Genomic DNA, 19,544 nt, shown 5'->3' on the forward strand with positions numbered 1-19,544 from the left:
TTTTTCCCAAAATGCAATAAATCCAGGACACTTTTTTTTTTTCAAAATGCAATTAATCCATCAATATAAAAGTTATTCTTCAAATTGAAAATATACAACAAAGTAAGTTGATTCACATATATGACAGAGTCTAAACTTTGCCAATATTTATCTTATATACAGACATTTTACTAAAAATACATTCAGCCGTCGCTCCCAAAATGAATTTAGGGGGTCATCTTGTTAATGTTATAAATTATTTGTTATTACCGATTAAAGAGTATCTGGCGCCACCGCACGGTTAAATAAACACATTTGCTGAGTACTTTTTAAAAAGCCTTCAATGTTTACAGTGCGTGGAATGGAGCGCTGTGATTGGTTGAGCGGATATATCGCGTTCTGCAGAAAAAGGAAACTGGCGTTTGTCGCGTTTTGGAAAGAAAGGGAGAAAACATTACAGAATAACATATCGCATTTTGCGCAAAATTAATAAATGACTTTTCAATACCGACCAGATACAATACTGATTTTGGCGGAAACTCATTTTTTTTTTTAAATGGCGCTTATCGCGTTCATATCTCTTCATTTCTTTGGGGGGAGAAGTTAATACTTTTATTGAGCAAGAATTCTTTATGCTGCCTTCGCGTGCTTTCGGGATTATCGTAAATACGAGTTTCCTAGGTAAAAATTGCACATGAACGTCCTCCCATTTGGAAACTTGAATGTGATGAGCTTGTAAACCCGACTTCAGAAGTGGGAATTATCAAATTTCCAATAGCTTGTGAAGGCAGCATAAATCCCAAGAATCGATGTTCATCCTGTTGTTTTCAGTTGATTCATTGACTGTAGCGCACCTCCCATTTAATAAATTCCAATAAGCTTTGAGCTTTGTTACTTTTATATGAAACAAACTCTCAGCTTTAAAATTGTCAATTTTATTACGAAATGTAATCAATACCGACCGTTTTGGCGCTCTTTAATGTGTCGTGTCAGATCGCTAGTGCTTCAGTTCAAGATAAGCGTCAACGCGGAGCGCACGTGAACCAAACATCTCTTTCGCTTTACTGCTTTGTTAACACGACATTAACATGAATAAACATCAGAAGGTATGTTCATATATACTGTACAACTTATCGAAATCCGTATCATGTCGTATTTAATCGCTCACTCAGTGTTTCGACCGAGAAAACGTCAATAAAACAGCTTGTAAACTGTCACGTAGGCTAATGCTACATTCAGTGCACATATGCAACATTTTGCTAAATATTTGCACTAGATTTCTTATTCATTATATTTTTACTCAACATGTTCTTCAATATTTCAAAAGTCAAAAAGTGCAAAAAGTGCAAGTGCAATGTGCAAAAGGTTTTCGGGATCAACCCTTCATCAGTACCATGACAGTATGTTTTCATGTTTTTTGTTTGAATAAATCTGTCATGAAAATAGCCACCATTTAAATGTTTTTTTGATTGACTGACAGGGTTCCCTGTATAGTTTACAGCATTTGAAAGACATTTTTTCCCTTGAGAAAATTTGACATGTAGGCCTACTGTTACTGTACCTGATACAAATGAATTGATATTGAATCAAATCAAAATCAGAATTTAATCGATTTGCAAGCTTGTGAATCGAATCGAATTGAATTGTATTGTAAAATTTCTTTCAATGCCCAGCCCAAATATTCTACATACTATGTTGCAACAATAATAAAAGTAGTATGGTTATAGTATTCTGAACATAACATTCTGGATCTTTGATATGCTGTCTTAAGCACACACATTTGCTTTCTCTTTCATCGCCATCTTACGTTCTCTCACTTACTCGAAGGCCTTAACGACATGTCTGTTTTTTCTTTCAGGGCTCTAATTTTCTGTTGTCTTAATGAATGTGTGCGTTTCTGATACTCAGCGTGCCATTGTCTTCTTTTCATGCAGGCATTTGCCCAAATTGCACTTGGTCGTGCTGCCTTCTATCCAGTTTGAGTAATGTGCCTGTGGTCTGGGTCAGACATTGCAGCTAAGTGGGTTAATGAAAGAGAGAGTAAGAGCGATAAATACTGAGAAAGAGAGAGGGTAAGGAAATAGGGTGAGAAGCAGACGGAGAGGTCGAGCTGCCTTTTACTCTCTTGCTCTCGTTTCTCAAGCTGCTCTAGAAGCACTCCTGATAGCCGTTAGACTCATTCCTGGGAAAACAGGAAAGTCGTTAGTCGATCTGAAAACATCTGATGATGTATGCGCCGCTGCTGATTAACGTGAGGTGACAGCGTTTTTTACCCACGTCAGTGGGGTCGAAACAGCTGTCAATCAAGCTTGACATTGATTGACAGGGACCAGAGGGATGAGGACAGTGTGGAATGTCAGAGTGAAGCATCACTCAGAGATTCTGTTGGTGTGGTAACGGAGCCTCTGTTGGCATGGCAACGGAACATAGGGACACGAGGGCATTCTAGACTTTCAATGATATAACTGCTACACAGAGATGGTGCAAATCTGATTTTGTGTCAGCCGTTGTTTCAGAAATAATGATACTTACGTTGTAGACACCTTGCTTGTGTACACAAATTGTCTGACAATGTACTGCTCTACATTGAACTAGTGTCTGTGTGCCGAATGAGCAAACAACGAGCTTTAATCTATCATCCTGAAAACTGGGGAATTTTGACTTATAAGTGTTAGTTTTTAAACAAAAAAGATGATAGTCAATAAAAGCCTCTCAGAGATGGGTGATGAAACATGTTAGTGAAATGTGTAGTGTGGGTTTGTTAGTGCTCATTTGTTTTGTAGCTTTGTTGTGAAGGAGTGAATATAGAGATTTAGAATGTTGTGTGCTTTCCAGTCAGAGAAACAGGACAGTGTGTTATAAAGCACAATGGTGTTCTTTCCATTAAAACACAACAACTTACTTACTTTTATTAATAAATGTATTATTTTATTATGTATATAATTAGGGCTGGGCGACATATCGCATGAGATTGTCACTCGCATTTCGTCAGTAAAGCCGGTTCCCTGATTGCCGCTAAATCGCCATCACCTGCTTTCAAATGGAGCGGCATTTAATAGACAGAGCCGTAGTTCACTGACAAGCCACGCAATATCGCGTTCATATCGCAGATGAATCGCCTTCGATAATGAACACGATATTGCGTGGCTTGTCAGTGAACTACGGCTCTGTCTATTAAATGCCGCTCCATTTGAAAGCAGGTGATGGCGATTTAGCGGCAATCAGGGAACCGGCTTTACTGACGAAATGCGCATGACAATCGCATACGATATATCGCCCAGCCCTATATATAATGTATTTTTTAATAAAAAAAAAATCCTAATCAATTTAAGAATTTCTACAATAATTTGAAAGGATCCTATAATATAACATAATATAATATAATATATTCTTAATTAATGCATTTATTATTTAATTATGTATATTATGTATTTTTTAATTTAAAAAAGTCCTAAATTTAATTTAAGAAATTCTACAATAATTTGAAAGGATCCTATTAATATAATATAATATAATTTTTATTATTAATTCATAAATCCAATTTAAGAATTTCTACAATAATTTGGAAGGTTCCCTATAATATAATATAATATAATATAATATAATATAATATAATATAATATAATATAATATAATATAATATAATATAATATATTTTTATTAATACATTTATTATTTTATTATGTGTATTATGTATTTTTTAATAAAAAAATCCTAAATTCAATTTAAGAATTTCTACAATAATTTGAATGGATCCTATTAATATAATATAATATAATATAATATAATATAATATAATATAATATAATATAATATAATATAATACTGTACAATATAATATATTTTATTATTAATTCATAAATCCAATTTAAGAATTTCTACAATAATTTGGAAGGATCCCTATAATATAATATAATATAATATAATATAATATAATATAATATAATATAATATAATATAATATAATATAATATAATATTTTTTATTAATACATTTATTATTTTATTATGTATATTATGTATTTTTAATAAAAAATTCTTAAATTCAATTTAAGAATTTCTACAATTATTTTGAAGGATCCTAATAATATAATATAATATTTTTTCTTATAAATAATACTTTTATTAATAAATCTATATTTTTATTATGTATATTATATATTTTTTTTTTAAGTAGATTCTAATTGGAAGATTTCCAATATGATTCCACTTATCTTAATAGGATTTACCAATACGATAAATTATATTCAGTTGGATTTTTTTTTTTTTTTTTTTTTTTTTTTACAGGATTCTTATTTGATTTTTGTTTGTTTCAAATAGTCAAAAATTATTAAATATAAATAATATATTTTTTAACTTGGACAAACTTTGCAAAGAAAGTAGGTGTAATAGGTATATGCACGAAACGACCAATAAAAGTAAGAAAAAAACAGTCATATTAAGAAAAAGAGCTCTTAACTCACAGCTAAACTGAATAAAACTGAAAGTGGGTTTTCATTTTTAGTTTTCGTTTGTGTACAGCAGTATACTGTCAGATAAAACTGAAAAGTGAACGCAGGTTACAGAGTTTGAACTGTTGTCTGTTGAAGTGCACAAACGTGTGTGTTTGAAAGTGTTTGTGGCACAGGAGAGATGGATTGACATGACATGGAGGTCATTATCCTGCACTGGTCTTTTCTCATCGGCCTTAACAGTATTGACTAACAAATTAAGGGGATTTGGTTCCAGTTTGTGTTCATCTGTGTAATCAGGTCAAAAGGAATGCCTTATGGTACAGGTCAGTTTGCAAAAAGGCAAGATATGGGTGTGCATGCATGTGTGTATTGATCCCCCCCATGGTGATGATTTACCAGTTTATTAATGTGCACCTGTTGTAATTCACACCTCCATCACCATAGGAATGATTTTGGCTCTCGTCCCTTGTTCACTAAGATGGTTGAAGCTTAGCCTTAATCACAGCACATGACTTCATTACGGATAGAGTTACAGTGACTTAATGAGCTCTTGTCCAGTCATGCACAGTGTCATAAGTCTCTGAGATGAGTGATATGCATATTTAATGGTGTAATTTCATTAAATGACATAATGAATGACATAATGACATTCTGCTTCTTTGGAATGGAGGATATGGACGAGAAAGTTGCGAGTAAGCGTATATATACTGCAGACAACAGTCAAAATATCATTATACCAAACACTGCAGTTCAATACCATATTTTGCTTTGCTGTTATTTTTTGTGAAGTGTGAAATACTGGAGATATCAGATTAGCTGTCACCTAAAAAACGTTTGGTCTGCATTTTCTAGCTGTCTGCTTTTACTGCAGGGATGTTCAATCCTATTCCTGGAGATTTACCATCCTCTAGAGTTTAATATAAAACTCAAACATAACACATAATGATAGCTAATAATGATCTTTAGCCAAGGGGGCAAGATTTGGCTGGTTAGTATGGTCCAGTTAACGGTAGATGCTGTAACTATGCCATCTTGGGGAACAAACTGACAGCCATTCAAAAGTAGACATGCATTGTAAATGATTTTTTTCAAGTGTCAATCGCATTTTAAAGGTCTTTGCCAGTGGAGGACTTTTAAAAGTGTGAAATGGACTTATTTTTCCCTGTCTTCTGCCATTCATGTCACATCTCAGGATAGTCACTCAGGATATAGGGATGATCTGGAAAGATTGCAAACTCGCATTATATAAATGTAACAAAAGTATACTTTCATATATTTTGTTAAGGAGATTGTAAACAGGTGATATTTGTATCATATATATACAGTCAAACCAAAATTTATTCAGACACCTTGAACATTTCATTCAGTATAAGAATGGTAATAAAATATGACAAGATCTCAGAGTTAAACTGTGTCAGAAAAAAATAATCTTAATTATGTCAGATAACACTTAAGCAAAACATGCTTAGGTCAAAGTGTCTGAATAATTTTTGGTCCCAAATTGTTGTCAGTTTTACTGGTGGTCCACTGTATGAAAAATGTTTGGGTATAATATGTCACAGTTTACTTGAATTTGCTATCCTCACTTACATATAGTGTCCTGCACCCACTAGTAAAAAAAAAATAAAATTAAAATAAAAATAAACATATATATATATATATATATATATATATATATATATATATATATATATATATATATATATATATATATATATATATATATATATATAGTGTCTGAATAATTTTTGGTTTGACTATATATATTTATACAACAGTTCTGTCTGGTTCTCGAATCTGATTGGCTGATAGCCGTGCGATATTTCAGTGATAACAGCACTCTTCCTACCTTTTCACCGCTTGTATCACTCTGCTTGAAGTGACCGTCATGGCGGCCGATCAAATCAACCGTAATTTTTACAAATACTACTTGTTGTACCACGAACTGTAGTTTTAAGAGTTTTTAGGCGAGAATGTAGTTGTTTAGACCTGAAATATGTGACTCGTGACTCGTATTTAATCATAGCGCCTATTTTACAAATTGTTTTGACGTTTTCGCAGATGCAAGCTCCAGGCCGTCAACGACCGTTCACTGCTCGTGCGCGCGCCGAGGAACAGCTTCATCTCGGCCAGTGCTTCGGGGATTTACCGCTGGCTCTTATAGTGGTTAAACATGAGACATAATTCAATTTTAGTACATAAAACGGGCAATCTTTGGTCTTATTAATCTATTATTTGTTCCAGAGCAAGTCGAATTGTGTTATATTAAATATGATAATAATCCTTTATATAGTATAGCATATTTGGCTACAACTAGACGGGAAATATCAGACGAAGACTCTTCTCCGCTCTTCAAATACATAAAACATTAACCTTTATAGACATAGTGTTTTTTTGAGTAAAGAAAACGCTTTACATTTTTTTTTCCAAACATCAGATCTTTATTTACCTTTGCATTGCATAGACGAAATGATCAAATTGCGTGGCACTTCATTCACGAGGATTTATGAGGTTTGACTGACAGTTTGAGGATCCAGTGGAGTTACGAGGTTTTGTCACAACAAGCTCTTTAAAATCCTTTTCATTCGTTAAATATATGTAAAAACCCACATACAGGCGTAAAGGGTGACCTATATCATTGTTTTTTTGTTTGTTTTTGTTTTTTAAATAAAATAAAACCAAAATTAGGAAATATAAAGATACGAGGTGTAGCATTTATTTTATTTTATTTATTTTTTGGCATTTGGTAATTATCCACGGCACACTTGACAACCGTCACGGGAACACTTGTGCTTTACGTTTGACTGAACTGTACAATTGTGTTTATTTGTTGTTCAATAAATATTATTTTCTATAAATATGTCCATTAGTGCGTAATATGGATTGAGTGAAGGTTACATTAATACGCCATTAGATGGCGGCAACACTTTACAGGAGAATCACAAGAGTGAGTCACAAGAGACTTTTAAATTGAAAGGAACTTTTGCAAAGGAAGTTGTTTTAGCGCTGTATGGAAAATTCCCATAGCTGTAAAAAGGACAAATACAAGATCGCTTTCCTCAGCGGACATTCAAACGGACTTTTATAATGTATATATATTATGGACATCGACTTAAAGAATTAATGTTATGCAGTATATCAGACAGGTAATAGCCTACTCTCTCTCTCTCTCTCTCTCTCTCTCTCTCTCTAATACTGTACAACATTCAATGAGTTTCAATGAAGCGACTCAACGTTCCTTCGTTACTAGTTCTAAAGTGACGTTTTAGAGTTAGTAACGGAGGCTTGGTCCAACTGACAACTTGAGATTTGAATCCGTGGCGGAAGGATGTAGTGCTGCACAAAAGAGGTTTTTAAAGACACTCCGTTGTTGTTCTTATTTATTTACACACTCGTGCCGTCGAACTGTTGTATAAACGCAATATCACACTCGTAGCTGTGCGATATGGCTGTATATCAGCACGCTGTGATTACCTACGGACGAATCACAGCCATGCTGATATACAGCCATATCGCACGGCTACTCGTGTGATATTGCTTATGTACATTAAAGGTGCCCTAGAACTTTTTAAAAAAATATGTAATATAAGTCTAAGGTGTCCCCTGAATGTGTCTGTGAAGTTTCAGCTCAAAATACCTCATAGATTTTTTTAAATAAATTTTTTTAACTGCCTATTTTGGGGCATCATTATAAATGAGCCGATTCAGGGCTACTGGCCCTTTAATTCTCCTGCTCGATGCCACGGAGATCGCGCTTGCCTTGAACAGTGCATAAACAAAGTTTACACAGCTAATATAACCCTCAAATGGATCTTTACTAAGTGTTCGTCATGCATGCGGCATGCATGCGTCGGATTATGTGAGTATTGTATACTGTTATATTGTCTACATTTGATTCTGAATGAGTTTGAGGCTATGCTCCGTGGCTAACGGCTAATGCTACACTGTTGGAGAGATTTATAAAGAATGAAGTTGTTTTTGAATTATACAGACTGCAAGTGTTTAATAATGAAAATAGCGACGGCTCTCTTGTCTCCGTGAATACAGTAAGAAACGAAGGTAACTTTAATCACATTTAACAGTACATTAGCAACATGCTAACGAAACATTTAGAAAGACAGTTTACAAACTGTTACGTAACAGTCGGTGTTATGTTGAGATTCGCCTGTTCTTCAGAGGTCTTTTAAACAAATGAGATTTATATAAGAAGGAGGAAACAATGGAGTTTGAGACTCACTGTATGTCATTTCCATGTACTGAACTCTTGTTATTTAACTATGCCGAGGTAAATTCAATTTTTCATTCGAGGGCACCTTTAACTAATGTTAACAGATTAACCTTTTTGTAAAGTGTCACAACTCAATACAAATAAGATGCTTGAACACACATGTAAGATCCAAACAGGTGAAACTGAATATTTTTGTAAGTGGGATTCATAAAGGCTTCACTTGTTTCTGAAAGAATGATACAGTTATAGATAAATTTTTAACAGTAATTTGTTGCCACCTAGTGGTGTAACAGTGCAATCGATACAGTCGTTATTTGAAGCACACAGTTACTTTCAAAAGGTGATTTATTCTATTTTGAAAAGGAGACATCAGCGTTTCTATCTGAATAATAAACTTTTGTATACTTCTGTGATAATTGGAATATTTGTAACACAGAAATAATGATACTGTGTGTTTGAAAAGATTGTTTGTGAAGTTGTTTTTATCTACACATGACAACTCTCTTTAGATCAATGGCAGTGCGAACGCAGAATGTCACGATTTTATTTTTGTCAAAGGTTTAGTATACACGGGCGAATCATTGTCATTTAGGAATTAGATCATGTGGGTGATGAAATCGAGAATGCGATCTTTTAAAGATTAATCGTGCAGCTTTGTGCACCTCTCTCTCTCAGTTTCTACATTGATATGCGACGGATATGAGTAGCACGAGGGCTTTTCAGTTCATTTATTGATATAATATTCATGAGGTGAGACGTCTATCCAATTTTATTTAACATTTATATGCTTCCGCTTGGGCAGATTATCAGGAAACATGGTCTTGGGTATCACTGCTATGCGGATGATACACAGATTTACATCACCACTAGTCCTGTTGTCCATTGCTCATTAATAGCTTTGCGTGGTTGTTTAGCAGAGATCAGTATCTGGATGCAGAATAACTTCCTGAAGCTAAATGGCTCCAAAACTGAATTGATGAAGATTGTTACATTGTCGACTACTCGTAAGGACGAGCAGATCAGTTTGATTGTTGATTCCAGCACGGTAATCCCCACTTCACAGGTGCAAAATCTTTGTGTCATTTTTGATCCACAATTAACATTTGAAGCACACATAAAACACATCTCTAAAACTGCATTTTTCCACCTGAGAAACATAGCTCGACTTCTCTCTTTTGCAGACACAGAAAGGCTTATACATGCCTTCATAACAACTAGGTTAGATTACTGTAATGCCTTGTTCTCTGGCCTTCCAGCTAAATCGTTGAGCAAGCTTCAGTATATACAAAATTCTGCCGCTCGTGTGCTCACTCGTACTTCCCCTCGTGAACACATTACACCGGTTCTTTCACAATTACACTGGCTTCCCATAAATGCGAGAATTGATTTTAAAATTCTTATTTTAACATACAAGGCACTTCATGGGACTGCACCCGAGTATCTTTGTGATCTCATCAGTCCTTATACTCCATCACGCTCTCTTCGCTCTTCTAACTCTCTTTCACTTCACCAGCCTTCATGTAAGCTAAAGACCATGGGGAAAAGAGCCTTTTCATACAAAGCCCCTAAGCTATGGAATGTGCTTCCTCTACCCATCAGAAATGCACCAACGTTGGGTCATTTTAAAAAGTTGATTAAGACACATTTATTTAAGACTGTCTTTCTCTAATGAATTGTTGCATTGCTTTTGTTGTTTTTGCTTTATTTTATTACTGTAGCGCTTTGGGTTTAAGAAAAGCGCATTATAAATAAAATATATACTCCTCGCGCTTCCATCACACCAGAACCGTTTTCAGAACCTACACTTTTTGCCTGGAAGATGTATCGTTTCATACAGTCATGTAACTATGATAATATCGAGACAATTTTGCTATCGTGATACCACGAAATTGAAAATACCGTTACATCTCTATCGAGCATTTACGGAAGAGGATTAGGGCCAAGCAATAATAAAAAAATAAAACCATCTCGAGATTAAAGTTTTTAAATTTCAAGAAAAAACTCGTTATATTTCGAGAAAAAAGTCTAAATAAAATGTTGAGAATAAACTCATTCAATTTCGAGAAAAAACTTGTTAAATTTCAAGAAAAAAGTCGAGATAAAATGTTGAGAAAAATGTCATTAAATTTTGAGAAAAAAGTCGAGATAAAATGTTGAGAATAAAGTCATTAAATTACGAGAAAAAAGTCGTTAAATTATGAGAACAAATTCGTTAAATTATGAGAAAAATGTCATTAAATTTCGAGAAAAAAGTTGATAAAATGTTGAGAATAAAGTCATTAAATTACGAGAACAAACTCGTTAAATTTCAAGAAAAAAGTCGAGATAAAATGTTGAGAGTAAAGTCATTAAATTACGAGAATGAAGTCATTAAATTACGAGAAAAAAGTCATTAAATTACGAGAACAAATTCGTTAAATTACGAGAATAAATTAATTAATTTATTACTTTATTCTCAACATTTTACTTTTTTAACATTACACTTTTTTCTTGAAATTTTACGATTTTTTTCTCGTAATTTAATGACTTTATTCTCAACATTTTATCTCAACTTTTTTCTCAAAATTTAACGACATTTTTCTCATAATTTAACGAATTTGTTCTCGTAATTTAACGACTTTTTTCTCGTAATTTAATGACTTTATTCTCAACATTTTATCTCGACTTTTTTCTTGAAATTTAACGATTTTTTTCTCGAAATTTAACAACTTTAATCTTGAGATGGTTTTATTTTTTTATTAATGCTTGGCCCTAATCTTCTTCCGTAAGCATTGATTAGAGTGGAATCGTCCTAGGCCAACTCAACAAACTGTTAATGACACCAGAAAATGTTGATTGACCATCTGTGCCCTGAATATATTTGACCTTTGCAAATGATGTTTTTGACTAGGAATAAGTGACCTGCTCATAATGGTTGAATACCAGTAGTGGAAGTCCACGTGATTTAAAACACAATCTGTGCCCTAGTAAAGGATGTACACCTCATCACAGCTCATATCCATATCTCAAACTACTTCCACGTCCCATTGGTGTCCATTAGCGAACGCTATATGGTGTGTTACAAAGCACCGAGGAGTGGACGATTGAGTGATTTGGGATGGGGCTCATTGTTTCATGGTTACCATGTGCTGATATTCATTTGGCCTAAACAAGGAACAGCTTGGTAATTAATTACCCATGACCAATGGGCAGGGGGGGTGAGCCAATGCTCGCGTATGATTGGTCAAAACAGAAGCAGGCCATCACCAAGCCCTCAGGGGAGGAAGTGATCTCTCACCCTAAAACCTGCTCATCACTGCGCTCGTGTCTGTCAGAGTGTCTACGGTCTGATACAGATGTTATGGTTGTAGCCATTCATAACATTTACAGTATTTGGCGTATATTGGTAGTGCTGCTTGTCCTCTGCATCTGCTGGCCAAAAAAAATCTCACACTTCCTGTGTGTTTGTATAGGTGTGTGAAGTTGTAGGTAACATAAGTTCAGTTTGTGGGCCCATATGGATTTGCATGTGTTTAGGGCTGAGTCGTGTTTGTGCATTATATGTATGTGTCACATGCTTGTGTGAACATATGTCTGTTCATTTGGGTGTTTTTGTGTGTCTCTGTGTGCATCTGCTAGTAGCATTGTGTTTGTAAGTGCTGCACGTTTTCACGAAATAGGGGAGAACACTTTGTAACTCAAACGTATCTCATATATACCTGCATTTATCAGCTATAATTTAAAGCTGTTTTGAAATCTACAACTGTGTAATTTCATAACTGGTGTGAAATAGTATGTGGAGTGGATTGTAACACCATTACAAAACAGACATCTGTTTAGATTTTGAGCATTGTTTTATTTAATTTTAGGCATTTAAATTTAAAAAGATTAAAACATTATTGAACATATATAAAATTGGGCTATTTTCTTGGTTTTGTAATATTTAGGTCAAAGGTAGTTATACACTATCGTTAAGATCGGAAGCTTTTTAAGTCTCTTAGATTTACCAAGGCTATTTTTATTTGATCAAAAATAACACAGTAAAATGTGAAATATTATTTATATATAAAAAAAACCTTTTCTATTTTACAGTATTTGCAAAAGTAACTTATACCTGTGATTAGGGGTGTGCGATATCACGATTTTAGATCGTGAACGAAAAATCGTAGTATCGTGCTACAGTGCACATTCAACGCGACGTATATTCACATCACATTTTTAGCAAGCAGTAGGGTTATGTGTACATGACATTGCAGTTCTTTGCAGTCACAAAAGTATATTATTATATATTTTAGGGCTGGGCGATATATCGCATGCGATTGTCATGCGCATTTCGTCAGTAAAGCCGGTTCCCTGATTGCCGCTAAATCGCCATCACCTGCTTTTAAATGGAGCGGCATTTAATAGACAGAGCCGTAGATCACTGATAAGCTACGCAATATCGCGTTCATATCGCAGATGAATCGCCTTCGATAATGAACGCGATATTGCGTAGCTTATCAGTGAACTACGGCTCTGTTTATTAAATGCCGCTCCATTTGAAAGCAGGTGATGGCGATTTAGCGGCAATCAGGGAACCGGCTTTACTGACGAAATGCGCGTGACAATCGCATGCGATATATCGCCCAGCCCTAATATATTTAGTATATTATATATTTAGTATATTAGTATATTTGCATCCATTTTAAAGCCTTACCTTTCTAAAGTACATACACTTGTAGTGCACGTACACCAAAATCCTGTCACAGAGCGCGAGTAATGAGTAGTTCTCTTTCGTGTCTTATTGCACTTAAACTGTCAAATACATGGGTCATTAATGAATAAGGTTTTTAAAAGTGTAAAAAAACAGTTTTATTAAGTGTTAACAATGAGATTATGTGGTTTTTATAATCAGTTAACACTGCTTTTGTCATTTTTTACAAGATTTTACAAAATTTGTCACCAAAAAAGTCATTCGGTTTAACCAAAATTTCGGTTTTCCGAATGACACTTTTGATTATACTGAATGACGATATTTTCGAACAGTGCTAACAGGCTGATATCTAGCTAGCTAACAAGCAAAATGACAATTAAACATTTTAGATTTAGTACAAGTTTTTAAAATATTACAACATTTTCTTTGTTTTATAGCGGTTGTACCGAATGACCTGATGTTTCGGGACATGCGTATATGAACAAGTGAAAACATGAATTTTTCAAATAGTTAAACGAGAGTTAGTTACTTTGCTTCGCGACCATGTGGTCCTTTGCAGGTGTCTGAATGATGTCACATCCTGTCACATGATACTGACCGCATGATTTGATCCAAAATGGTCCCTTTATATTGATTACTCCAAATGACTTCAATGAAATTTATTTTCTCAGACATTCGTTCTCATAACAAAGCAACAACTTCTACTCATAATTTTAATACCATTTTGCACTATGTTGATATATGATGTTATAAAATCATGCCAGAATAAAAAATATATACATTTATTACATTTTCAGATATTTTAATCACAAATGAAATGGCTGTATTGGCCTTTGGACGGTTAAACCAAATGACCTTTTGACACTTCAAAAACTTTCAAATACAAATTTAAATGTAGCAAAATATAATTAAAAAAGTTTGGATTCAATAAAAGAGATGTAGTTGTACTGCCTTACATACTTTGGATGTCATATCTTTGCTTTTTATTTTTATTAAGGCCTTTGGACAAAAAAAAAAAGACCCGTCACGTCATTGAATAATGAAATGAAGAATGGCCCACCTTTGGCCTATTTAAAAAAAATGATTTCTTTTTCTTTTCTTTTCTTTTTTTTTATTTCTTTTTTTTAATTTCGTTATCTTGTATTGCTAATTTTTTAAAATATGGAAATTAGTTTGGCTGTGGATGACTTAAAAACCAACACGAAAAAGAATTGTGATAAAATTGTGGATCGTGATCCTGTCTGACAAAAAACTTGATATGATATTTTTGCCATATTGCCCACCATACCTGTGATGGCAAAGCTGAATTTTCATTTTCTTCAGAAATAATTCTAGTTGCGCTGCTCAATATTTTTGTGTAAACTGGGAAGCATTTTTTCCCATGATTTTTTGATGAATAGAAAGTTTGAAAGAACAGCATTTATATGAACTTAAATAGTTTTTTATAACCATTTACAAGCCTTTACTTTTGATAAATTTAATGCATCCTTCCTGAATAAAAATATCAATTTTTACCCCAAACTTTTGAATGGCAATGCAAATTAAACTGCTGTTTCAGATGACACCAGTTGTCACATAATATTCATTAACCTGATTGCAAATCAAATTATAATATAAGTGAATGTAATTTTCTCTTTTTTTATTTTGAAAAACCTTTATATTTGTACACAGAGATTAGAGGTTGTACTGCCACCTATATAGTAGATGGTCATGTATGACTGGGATTTTACCGCTGTAGTGTGTATAAAAGTACCTCGAGATATTCTCGGTAAACAAAATGATAATCGAAAAATTATCCCAAAAATCTGATTTAATACGGGGAAGCACAGATGCCAAAATCAGAGCAAACCGCTGCTGGCTGTTATTTAAGCGTCATTGTGAGGAGAGAGGACTTCAGTAAAGGTTACAGCTCAGAGGCAGGAGTTCATAAACACTGCTTAATGGAAGCGCACTCACTGTGCTATGACAGATATACCTTAGAGACTGGAGTGTGTGCGAGGTGTGTATTTAGGAAAGTATGCTTGCACAGACATTTAGCCAGCATTTCTGTCTTAGCTTTTAAGTATGAAAATGAGCTTAGTTAGCGGTAAATACCAAGTCGTTTCCCTCTGATAGTGTTATTTGCATGGGTTGGTGTGTGTGTGTGCGTTACATGTACCCAGAGATTATTTGACGTAAAAAGGCAGACCTCCATAGTGTTGCACTGGATTACTAGACAGCCTAATCTCTCACTTTAAGTGTGGTCTGTGTGTGAGTGAGTGCATGCATGTGTATGGTTCTTCTGTTACACGATATGTTACAAACCCCGTCATCTCTTTATGCTGAATTAAATAATATTTTTGTGTGTTTCGGAATTGAATCAACTGTCTCGGGTTGATCGGAATTCATTCTGTATAACTGCATCAATGCATGTTAATTCAGTTTCTGGTTGTTATCAAAGCTTTCCCTCCCGCTCTGAAACAGAGCTCGTTTGAGATGGGAGGGAGTCTGTAAAGGGGCTTTTGTACAAACATTTTGTTGAATACATAATTTATTACTTCGCCAGGAAGAACTGAGATGGAGGATTGCATAGAAAAATGCCTTATCTGTTTCCCAAAGCAATGAAAGAAACAGAGATGTATTACAGTGCTCAAATGTACACACTTGTATTTATTCATTTCACATCCTCTCTCGCCCTCTAAAACGTGCACAATGTCAGAATACCTTTGAATCACATGCCACACACGTTGTAGTCTACCCTTCCCTGTGTGCGCTCAGTTTAACTGTGTCAGTTTTACTAGTAAGGCTTGTTTGGTTTGTTCTGGATTGCAGTAATCATGTTGGTTTGGTTCTAGTTATGATCATCGACTGCTTTTAAGATCAATAAGTCATTCTAAAAGGCATTTAGCTGACACCAACACACTTGCCCAGGCCTGTTGAAAGCTTTCTGACCATTGTAGCCAATCTGAGACCCTTGGGGACTATTCTTTCGTCTTAAGCCAATTGTCAATCAGGCCTTAGGCCGTGCACAACTGTCTCACAGAAAATCAAGAGAGAGCAATCTATCGGAGCAGGCAGATGCATGGATATTATACGGCACCACGGGGAATGTGCGTATATATGTAACATTTTTTGTCGTCTGTGTCAGTTAAACTTAAGCTTTAGTGGTAGCCATCCAGCAAATGTTGAGCGACACTGAAATTCTTCACAACAAACAGAGACAACAGACAACATAGATAGATGCAGTTTGGGTGTGCAAGCATGTATGAAAGTATGTCTAGAAACATTTTCTCTGGAGAGGCAAACACAAAAATAAGACAAAACATATATTACAGTAGATGTATTTATGATGTATTTATGTAATATACAACAACTGAAATAATGTGTAAATAACGCATTTTTCACCATCCAACATCTACACCAGTCAACAGTGCACTTTTATAAAGAACTTGCAATAACGTGATCTACGAGTGAGCTTAATAGTTAGTTGTTTTTAGTTATTATTATTTACACTAATACATATAATTAATTAGTTAAGGAAAAAATAACATGTTAAAACGATTTAACGTATTTAATGCACCCGTCCCAGACCTCCGTAGGTCATCTTACATTTCATACAGTTGATTGATGATGAACATTAAAGGGTTAGTTCAACCGAAAATGAAAATTCTGTCATTAATTACTCACCCTCATGTCGTTCTATAACCGTAAGACTTTCGTTCATCTTCGGAACACAAATTAAGATATTTTTGATGAAATCCAAGGTTTTTTTTTTTTATCCCTCATAGAAAGCAACATAATTACTGTCATTAAAGGTCCAGAAAGATATTAAAGACATTGTTAAAATAGTCAAGGTGACAACACCTTAATGTTATGAAGCGACGAGAATACTTTCTGTGCACTATTTCACGTTGACTATTTTAACAATGTTTTTACAACTTTTCTGGACCTTGAATGTGGTAATTTCATTGCTTTCTATTGAGGATAAAAAAACTTCTTGGATTTTATCAAAAATATCTTAATTTGTTTTCCAAAGATGAACAAAGGTCTTATGGGTTTGGAACGACATGAGGGTGAGTAATTAATGACAGAATTTTAATTTTTTGGCGAACTAACCCTTGAAGCAGGGCAACAACTCACTGCGTGATGTAGCCTATAGAATGCAAGATATTGGTTAAAAAATACCCCTGTATGATTTGTCTCATATTTATTTATATCATATATGATATAGTTAAGCAATATCACATGAGCAACGACTGCAATATCTCACGAGTGCTGTTTTTGTCCCAAATAGCACGAGTGCAAATGTGATATTGATTTTATAAATTTTTATGTCTTGTTTCCAGTCCAAATATCTAAAAATTCTTAAATCAAGAAGCGTTTTAATTAAGTAAAAATTATTGTCTAGTCAAAATGAAGTGTTTTTCCTTAAAACAAGCAAAATAATCTGCCAATGGTGTAAGCAAATTAATCTTGTTTTCGGTTTGAAATACAAAAACTATTATTTTTTTCTGAAAACAAGACAATTATTTTTTACTTGTCTAGAAAATGCTTCTTGATTTAAGAATTTTTAGATATTTGGACTAGAAACAAGACAAAAACTCTAATTAAGAAAAGCATGTTTTGCAGTGTACAACAGTTCAATAAATAAGAAGTTAAAACTGTGTTATATTTTAGACACAATATTGTCTGTTTTTGCTCAGTTTTGCCAACAAAAATAAAAATTTTGTTTCTAAATGAATCCGTATTTTGAGCAAATCAATCGGGTGAACCAATGATTCAGTGGCGTATTCATAAATGGAGCCCTTTACTTTGTTCCTGAATGAATCAGCCCGTTGAATGAATTGAATGAATGACTCAATGACTTACTCATTAAGACGTTTTCCACCACCTACTGGCAGTTTTAATTTCTTATTTAGAGTATCACTTCGTTAAAAAATAATTTAATATTTCCATATTAATAAAAAACATTTAAATCCTATTAATCTCATTGCATTATTTATGCAATTGTAATTGCAATTTAAATGCATTCATGCCACCTCTGAGCTGCAATAAACGATTTGTAAATATAAATACCAATTCAGATTTTCAGCATATGAAAATAAAATAATGGCTGTTGTATAGCCTAAATGTTGAATCAAATAAAATATTTCTTTCTAAAGCTACTTTTTGAAATATCTGTTTGATGCTTTTCTCATTTAACACAATAATGACTTTAATATATATTTTGGGGGTAATCTCTCAGCCAAAACTGATGTGGGATCATTTTGTAAAGAATTAGATTAAAGATTTTATATATATATAGTTTTCATTTACATTTAAAAACATAATTTTACCTTTTATGTGACACTATTAAAAATAATAATATGCAAGTTTGCAGAAACATTGCAGTATTAGTTTCTTGATCGTACTTTAAGGCAACTTATGTTCCTTATGCCTTTAACCCAGAAACTGTGTAAGCATCAAATGAAACTGGAACATGAATTTACCCTGGACTAAAGCCACTTAAACACACTTTTCCTTTTCATTTCAGAAGTCTGCTATATCATTGATGCATATTTTACATGCGTATATGAAATCCCAGCTATAAATCCGCACGAGCATTTCAGACGGTTCTGTAACATGCAGTTTGAAAAAACATTTGTGGAGCTGACATTGAGCCTTTAGCTCCTTAGGAGAAAATGTGTGGGAGGTGTGTGTGTTTTATTTCATTTATTTATGTGTCATTCTTCTTATGATTATTAGAAGAGATGGTGGTTTCATGTATGTTCACAATGTATATCAAAATGCCTTTTTCAGTAGGCTGTGAATAGGTGTTACTATGGACTTTAAGACCACAAAATCTATATAACTGTGTCTGTATATAGCAGTCTCTGTTTGTGTGTGTGTGTGGAGGAAGGTTCATTTGAATAGTTGCTATGGAAACCAAGTGCTGTTAAAATGAGAGGCAGAGCCAAATAGAGCATCTTAGTCTCTCCTCCCTCTCTTGTTCACCCAGCTGCTGTTCTCCTAGTCTTCTATCTGCCTATCTAGTGCTTATCCTTCCGATCTGTGTGCTTCTCTTTGCTTACCTCCTCTTAATGAGCTGATTATTAGAACGCTTTCTCCTTTTCGTCATTGCTCTCGTTCTGTCTCTGCTTCATTCGTTTAGTCTTCTAATTTTCTCTTTTCCGTTTTTTCATTTTCTTTTTGCAGTTCATCTCCATACTTTTCCATTCCCCCTCAACTGATTT

General features: G+C 34.1%; 1 protein-coding gene across 7 annotated transcripts in view; it reads left to right on the plus strand.

Moving 5' to 3' along the window:
* The window catches only part of grin2bb (glutamate receptor, ionotropic, N-methyl D-aspartate 2B, genome duplicate b), a 130,914-nt gene that overhangs the window by 8,095 nt on the left and 103,275 nt on the right, over window positions 1-19,544 (plus strand). The window contains exon 1 of one of the 7 annotated variants that reach the window (XM_048196530.1): window positions 446-1,085. The exons of the other annotated variants lie outside the window; for them this stretch is intronic. Within the exon in view, the coding sequence (XP_048052487.1) occupies window positions 1,068-1,085 (18 nt within the window). The 5' untranslated portion in view covers window positions 446-1,067. Of the gene's footprint in view, window positions 1-445; window positions 1,086-19,544 lie in introns of those variants that run through there. 7 annotated transcript variants of the gene reach the window in all.

This window comes from Megalobrama amblycephala, linkage group LG7, assembly GCF_018812025.1.
Source record: "Megalobrama amblycephala isolate DHTTF-2021 linkage group LG7, ASM1881202v1, whole genome shotgun sequence".
In the NCBI taxonomy this organism is placed as follows: Eukaryota; Metazoa; Chordata; class Actinopteri; order Cypriniformes; family Xenocyprididae; genus Megalobrama; species Megalobrama amblycephala.